Genomic DNA, 7604 nt, shown 5'->3' with positions numbered 1-7604 from the left:
GCCACTGCTACGATGCCTACCACTTACTTGTCAGCCTCCCAATTTCGTGATTGAACCTCTAACCTACCATTGTCCTAGCAAACCGTTGATTGGCTATGTTACCGCTTTGCTCAGCCCCTCTTATAGCGTTGCTAGTTGCAGGTGAAGATTGGAGCCGTTCCTATTGGAGCACCTTTTATTTGCTTGTTGGGATATCACTATATTGCTATGTTATCTTAATGCATCTATATACTTGGTAAAGGGTGGAAGGCTCGGCCTCTCGTCTAGTGTTTTGTTCCACTCTTGCCGCCCTAGTTTCCGTCATATCGGTGTTATGTTCCCGGATTTTGCGTTCCTTACGCGGTTGGGTTATAATGGGAACCCCTTGATATTTCGCCTTGATTAAAGCTTTTCCAGCAATGCCCAACATTGGTTTTACCATTTGCCACCTAGCCTTTTCTTTCCCTTGGGTTCTGCAGACTCAACGGTCATCTTATTTACCCCCCCCCCCCGGGCCAGTGCTCCTCTGAGGTGTTGGTCCGAACTGACCTGGGGCCACCTCGGGGAAACTTGAGGTTGGTTTTTACTCGTATAGCTTGCTCATCTGAGTGTGCCCTGAGAAAGAGATATGTGCAGCTCCTATCGGGATTTGTCGGCACATTCGGGCGGTGTTGCTGGTCTTGTTTTAACCTGTCGAAGTGTCTTGAGTTACCGAGATACCGAGTCTGATTGGAACGTCTTGGGAGGAGGTCTATTCCTTCGTTGACCGTGAGAGCTTGTCATGGGCTAAGTTGGGACCCCCCTGCAGGGATTGAACTTTCGAAAGCCGTGCCCGCGGTTATGGGCAGATGGGAATTTGTTAATGTCCGGTTGTAGACAACGTAAACCTTAATTAATTAAAATGAATCAACTGAGTGTGTTACCGTGATGGCCTCTTCTCGGCGGAGTCCGGGAAGTGGACACGGTGTTGGAGTAATGCTTGCGCAGGTTGTTCCTCTAGTTTCTCACTCGCGCCTTGCCTCCTCTTCTCGCTCTCTTTTGCGTATAAGTTAGCCACCACATATGCTAGTCGCTTGCTGCAGCTCCACATATACTTGCCTTATCCATTCCTATAAGCTTAAATAGTTTTGATCGCGTGGGTGTGAGATTGCTGAGTCCCTGTGGCTCACAGATACTACAACTCCAGATGCAGGTCCAGGTGATTCCGCTCCAGGTGACGAGTACGAGCTCAAGTGGGAGTTCGACGAGGACTCTCAGCGTTATTATGTTTCCTTTCCCGATGATCAGTAGTGGTGCCTAGTTGGGGTTCGATTCAGGGCCTTGTCGCATGTTGGGTTCTTTTTCATTTTGGCTCCGTAGTCGGGCCATGAGTGATTGCTTGATGGATGTTATTTATGTACTCTGATGTGACGTGGCGAGTGTAAGCCAACTATGTTATCTCCCCCTTTTATTATGTATTACATGGGATGTTGTAAAGATTGCCTGACTTGCGACATTGCTTTCAATGCGGTTATGTCTCTAAGTCGTGCCTCGACACGTGGGAGCTATAGCCGCATCGAGGGCGTTACAATACTACATGGGACATTGCAGTGGACTCATCAGCGAAGGCATCACGCGCATGATCATGACATCCTGCTCGTGCATACAGAATGGTACCATCATCCGATCATACATCTACTAAAAGCTCCTGCTATTGATTTAAGTTATGACTAGATGTATAGTTTCAGTTAAGTTCATGTCCCTAGCTATCACATATTCGTTTTTTGTTGAAGTTGTGACTCGATGCAGCAACAACACATGGTAAAAGAGAAGAAGCAGCTAGCTAATTATGAAGACCAATGACGTATAAAATGCAGGTGAACATGAAGAGAAAGCAAGGTTGTGACTTACCATTGCTTTAAACATTCGAGATTGCCTTGTTGCAGCTTGTATGAGCGCATTTGAAGAAATAGCAGTCAGCCTTGAACCTGGAGTCTTATTAGGACTAGATGTCTATGAAAGAATATTTTGCAAGTTTGGATTACTATTTTCTTTGTCAATCCTCTTCGTAGGCACCTGTAAATAGAAGTGCACTTTTAGCAATGCAAGTAAGCAACATAAATCTTACAAGGTCGGAAGCATATGACTGTAATAACCATCACCTGTTGGGTTCCCATCTGTTTGCTCAATTCTACAAACTTTGCCATCATGTTTTTTTCCAATTCCAGCCTTGATGTTCGCTCCTCTTGCAACAATCTTTCCCTTTCAGCACGCTCTTCTTTTAACCTCTCCTCAAGTTGTTCTCTCTCAGCACGCTCTAAGTTAATCCTCTCTTGTGTGTTAGCACGTTCAGCTTGTAGTTGATCTTCTAAGTCATTGACCTGCTGGCTGAGCTGAGAGTTTCGCTCCTGGGTGGCTGCTGTAGCACGAGCTTGCTCTTCAATCTGGATACGGAACTTTTCAGAACTAGTTGAAGTTTTGGCCATGTATCCGTACCCACGAGGCTGCAATGACTTGCATTCCAGAGTGTCTTTGCATGCGGTCTGGAAAATATTGTTTTTCTGCTCACTTGAAAGTGGACCTTCAGTTTCAGCTTGTTTGTTTTTAACCTCTTCAAGTGCTTTGTCCTAAAATGAAAGGAACAATTATAGGTGCAGCATCAATATTGACACTATAAAAGATGAAACAAGAATAACACGGTCCAACGCATGAATAATCGCATCTGATGATGAAACATGCCGAATTCACATCATTGACTAACTATAGAATAACCAAAAGTCAGTGTACTCACGTAAACTTTCTGGGAATCTGTGTTAGACCATGTTCCATCGTTTGTGTGGGTGAGTTCCCATAGAGCAATACAATCTGGCTCTTCTCCAGTTTCCAAGTTTCTCTGCAAGTAATATAACAATGAGATGCTTGAAACATGACACCATATTTAGCAGCAAGGCATACATATTTAGTTGGACTCATACCTTCTCAAAACTAACTTTCGAGTAAGATTTTGATCCCATTATGTGTTTTGTCTTCTGTTTCTTACGGTTATCGGCGTTCATTTGGCTGCGTTCCTATCAATTCATTGAAACCAGATATAACCAGTGAGACTAGCCATTTGATCTTAACACATAATAGACAAACCGTGATCTTAGAGATAACCTGAAATTTTGAATCAGTGCCAAAGTACTCAATCATCCATTCCCACTCTTCTAGTTGTAAATCTTCTGGCAGATTAGCCAATCTAGCTGCATCTGTTTTGTATGCCTTGTAAGTGGAGCTTAGAGTTGATCGCCAGCCTCTATATCTCTCTTTCGCAATTTTGAGAACTTTTTCTTCTGTTTCTGGTGTATCTTCTAGGTCCCATCTGTCCTGTAAAGCATACAGCAAATAAATATACATAAGCACTGCATTATCGATGGTAAAATAAGATAACACATGTGAAAAATGTTGTACGCACTATCATATCTGCAACAATGAGTCGATGAATGGTAGGGTGAATGTCCGACCACGTCCTCACTCCAATGAGTGGTAACTTTCTTTTCATTATGACTACCACGTCATCCTTGAACGAACGATAGTTCATTCCTACTGTACCACCCAATTTTTCAGAGAATGTAATATTTAGCTTTGCAGATCCATTGGCAAAACGCTTCTTAGATGCTTTAAAACCTTTTAGAAGACCTCGCCCTTTCTTCTTCTGTCCACCAGCTTCTACAGCCCAGATCATACAAGAAAAATTGTATTACTCAGCATTAGATTGTAAAAATGATGACATAAATGTAAACGAAAGCAAGTACCATCCTGTAGTAGCGCACGGTTGCGGCGAGCATGGGATGGCCATTCAGCAAGGGAACACATGTCATTAGCAGATACTGGAATGTCAGATTGTTCTGGAGTTCCTGTAAAAGATTTTGTAGTCTTGAAGGTTTAGCTATTTAACCCACACCAAGATTTTATGCATTATAGCAAATGCTAAACAATTTACCAGATTTGGGTTGTCCACGTTGGTTTTTGTATGCCGTTATACTTTCCATCCTTGTTAAGAGAACAGAGCCTTTCTTTACTGCACACAAAAACAATCATGGGACTTAGCATTAACAAAGTATTGATATTTTGCACCATTCAGATAGGTGATTATGAAGTAAGGATGTTGTGTACCCGGAGCATCCTCCGTAAAATTCATCATTGTGCCCTTGTGTAGGTAAACCAGACATATGTGAATGGACATGAAAGGCAAAGTATCAGTGATAGGTTCATGAAAATACTACTCTGAATCTATAGGGAAAAAATCCAATGTGACTCGTGTAAGACCAAATATCTATTAAAAATCATCTTATGGTAATCTGAATCAAATGCAATGCAGAGGATGACTAAACCTGGATATGCAGCGGCAAAGCTGCTCATACAACAATCAATTAAGCTGCTTGTATTAGCTAGCTAGCTAGCTTTGTACATACAGAGTACGTCTATATCTTTCAGTTAATGGATCTAATGGATCTAATGTTCAAAAACCAATCTAATGCTCACGACCCCCTTTGGCGTCCAGGAGGAAACAGAGCGAACCAGGAGCAGAGATGGTGGAGAGGTCTGCAGGCATCTCGGGCACGCTGGGGTCGGGTGAGGCAGTAACCAGCGCCTGGCCACCACGTCACGACACCGGCGTGCACAGCCAAGACGGCTGCGGCCATGAACCGGGCTGGGAGGCCCCGTCGAGCCCCAGTTCAAGGCCGAGGCGAGCTCCATGGCGGCCAGCCTCCAGGCCAAGGTGAGGCGCTGCACCGACCCTCCAGGCCGCGAGCGCCTCCGCCGAGGCGGCCAAATTGAGGCGCGATGGGAAAATTCCACCGGCGGCGGCATGTCGCCTGCCCTGACTTCTTTTCTACGGCCAAGCGGCGAGCGGAGGAGAGAAGGGGCAGCCCCTCTGAATGGATCGGGATTGAGAGAGCCGCGCACTGAGGAGGAGCTCGTGGGGGTTTGATCCCGGACAGATGCGGGCGCAGAGGAGAGGGAGGAGGGGGAGATTGAGGAGGACTGGATTTTCAGCGATGGAGGAGATCAGGAGGAGGACTAACCTGACGCCGTGCACCTGATGTGGTTCGTTCTGTTGACGCCGTCATGACGCCAGCAGCACAGATGAACCGAGACGAGAGCTCAGATCCAATCGCCCGTGAAGACGCCGTCGTTTGGTCTAGAATTATATATTCGTGGGTTGTTAGGAAGGTATTTAGCGGGAAGCTAATTTTTTGGTGGGAACAAAGATGCTAATTTGGGACCTTTTAGCGGGAGATTAAAAAATATTGGCGCGTACACCTAAATTAGGTGGTGGGAAAGTAACTCTTTCTGTTTAAAAGAATGCAAATTTGCCATGATGTAAAATGTTTGCCATGGCACAAACATACTGCATGTTAATTGACATGGCAAAATTACCTGGGTGGATTTGCAGTAGTAAGTACAAAAGCAAAATCAAATCTCTTAAAAGTTGCAATGCTTAATGTGGTCATCATCAATCCTACAAAGTCAAAAAAAGGGAAACAAACACATATTTCTACAATCAACTCAAATTTGTTTTTTTACTACTCCATGTGAACATGGCCAAAGTTGTAGTGGTGACATGGCGAAAACTATATTAGAGGCATGGCAAATAGATTAGCAAATTTGCCATGGTAAAAAAATATGTGTATGTCATGCCAAAAGTTATAGTGGTGACATGGAAAAAGCTATATTAGAGGCATGCCAAAAGCTATAAAATCCTTTTTGCCATGGCAAAGCAGTGTTCAACAATATATACTTTTGATTCATGGCAAAATCTAGAGAAAATCCGATTCATGATTCATTTCAAAGCTAGAGTTTGTATGTACTGATCACATGGCAAGTTTACAAAATTTGCACTACAGACTAAATACAGGAGGACAAATGCCATGGGAAATTACTGAATATAATTCTCGCAGGAGGACAAACAACACTAAACAGTGCTAAACACTACACACTAGTTGCCAATTTGCCATATTGTACTAAATATCATGTTCTACACAATTTGCCATGCTCAAAAGAAACTATTCCAGAAAAAATATTGTCAAGATGTACCCAATGTGTACCCATGTGAACCAGAAATCTAAAATCTGCTCGATGCACATATCCTATCCCTGATACTCCAACTCCCTGTACAACAAAAGTGCAAAGTTTCAGTGTACATTAAGCTGAACCTGAACCATTCTTTGTGACGAAACTTCCTGTTCTAACTAAATCTGCACGCATGTGCTCTGCTGTTGTGCTCGTCCCAGGTCAGTAGCAGTAGGAGAGCTCAGCTAACGGCAAGGCACATAAGCACAGCTCGGGCGGCTACTAGGAGGCGGCGGAATACCTGGGCTCGGGGTCAATCCCGGTGAGCAGTTCACCATCCGCACATCACTAGAAGAAAATGGCGTCCCCGCCGGCGAGCAGATCCCTATTGGCGCATCGGCGAGCAGGTCGGCTACGAGCCGCAAGGCCTCGTCCACCTCCTAGTTGACCTCCATGAAGCGCCGCGGCGTCAGCGTCAGCACCTCCACTGCTCTCTCCCTCCGCGCCCCGCCTCCTCGAACAACACCGCGCCCGTCAGTACCTCCATTGCTTCTCCCCCTTCCGCGTCCCGCAGCCTCGTGCGCCACCAGGCCCCGCCTCCCGGTGTAGGATGACGGCGCCGCCGCTTCAGCTGGTCGCCAACGCCTCCCTCGCGCCCAGGGCCTCGCGGACATCGCCATCGCCGCCGGGTTGGAGGTGGGCGCATCGCAGGGATGGTGCGGGCAGCGTCGCCCCGAGCGCGGCGGCCTGGTGCTCGCGGCGGCGCTCGGCCTCGGACCGCGACGGCACCTCGCTCCGGTCGGCGAGGAGCTGAGTCGTAGCGCGGCAGTACCTGGTGCTCGGCTGTAGCGAACGCTAAATCCCTGGCCCCCTCCGCGGATCCCTCGACCCCTGCCGCCGCGACTGTGGCGGGATCTGGTCAGGGAGGAGCCTCGTCGCCGGCGAAGGCCACTCCTCTCTGTATTGCGTGGCGGAGACAGAGCAGTGTGCTCTGAGCGGTGGAGCAAGGGGAGAAGAAGATAGGATTGATGCTGGCGTTCGGGATGAAGCCTGTTTTAGACTGTTTTACCGAACGAAAACAAAACGTGACGTGTCGGACCTCAGTTTCTATGAGATTCGTGCCTGTAGTCAATGGCACAGAGATTCTAAATTACGGGTTTTTCAGGAGTTAGGAGTTATAGATTCCGAAATTTATTTGTAAAAAGTTATATCATGGTGAAAAAAAACACCAAATACGAGTACCAAGCACCTATAAGATGTGCAAAAAAATCACTTAGTGCCGATGGAGAACACTGAAACCTCATTTAATATTGAGATTTATCGTCTTAGGAATGTGTTGTTTCATCTTGGATCTGCACTTAGGTTGGGATATGTCAAAAATTTGTGCCTTGGTCAGTTGGTCAAAGCAGCAAAAAAATGGCTAGTTTAGAACTACAGGTCACAGAAACCTCATGCGACCCTCACTTTAAACTATTAGGTTATACTCTTGTCTCGAAACATAAGTACTGATGGGATGGGTTGATGAGACAGTCGATCTATGTCGGTCCCGATCTAAAATTCCGATCTTGAGATGGGGTGATCTCAGCATC

The 7604-nt window shown here is 46.0% G+C and overlaps 1 protein-coding gene across 6 annotated transcripts; it reads right to left on the bottom strand.

Moving 5' to 3' along the window:
- Window positions 1-1570: 1570 nt before the first annotated feature.
- On the bottom strand, window positions 1571-7068 carry LOC125538466 (stress response protein NST1-like). Of its 6 annotated transcripts, none has more exons than XM_048701748.1 (11): window positions 6317-7068; window positions 5028-5143; window positions 4114-4147; window positions 3941-4018; window positions 3753-3854; window positions 3413-3666; window positions 3115-3324; window positions 2934-3026; window positions 2750-2851; window positions 2121-2585; window positions 1571-2034 (listed from the first exon to the last, which is right to left on the bottom strand). In XM_048701748.1, the coding sequence occupies exons 1-11, from the start codon at window positions 6351-6353 to the stop codon at window positions 1972-1974; spliced, it is 1554 nt and encodes a 517-aa protein (XP_048557705.1). In that variant the 5' UTR covers window positions 6354-7068; the 3' UTR covers window positions 1571-1971. The 6 variants fall into 6 exon arrangements, with proteins under 6 accessions (XP_048557705.1, XP_048557707.1, XP_048557706.1 ...); XM_048701750.1 differs by lacking the exon at window positions 5028-5143 and adding an exon at window positions 6040-6114 and having other exon boundaries at window positions 1572-2034; XM_048701749.1 differs by lacking the exon at window positions 6317-7068 and adding an exon at window positions 6040-6292 and having other exon boundaries at window positions 1572-2034.
- Between the last annotated feature and the right edge of the window lie 536 nt (window positions 7069-7604).

The sequence above is a fragment of the Triticum urartu genome, chromosome 2 (assembly GCF_003073215.2).
Source record: "Triticum urartu cultivar G1812 chromosome 2, Tu2.1, whole genome shotgun sequence".
NCBI classification, from domain to species: Eukaryota; Viridiplantae; Streptophyta; class Magnoliopsida; order Poales; family Poaceae; genus Triticum; species Triticum urartu.
Note: the sequence above shows the minus strand (reverse complement) of the source record. Positions and strands in the feature narration are given on the sequence as shown.

What these genes read in the sequence shown, in the direction of transcription:
- LOC125538466 (XM_048701748.1), bottom strand. Translation starts at nt 6,353, where the DNA reads ATGGTGAACTGCTCACCGGGATTGACCCCGAGCCCAG. An exon ending in GGGATTGACCCCGAGCCCAG is followed by an intron (nt 5,144 to 6,316) that starts GTATTCCGCCGC and finishes ATATAATTCTAG; the next exon opens with ACCAAACGACGGCGTCTTCA. An exon ending in ACGTGGACAACCCAAATCTG is followed by an intron (nt 3,855 to 3,940) that starts GTAAATTGTTTA and finishes AATCTTTTACAG; the next exon opens with GAACTCCAGAACAATCTGAC.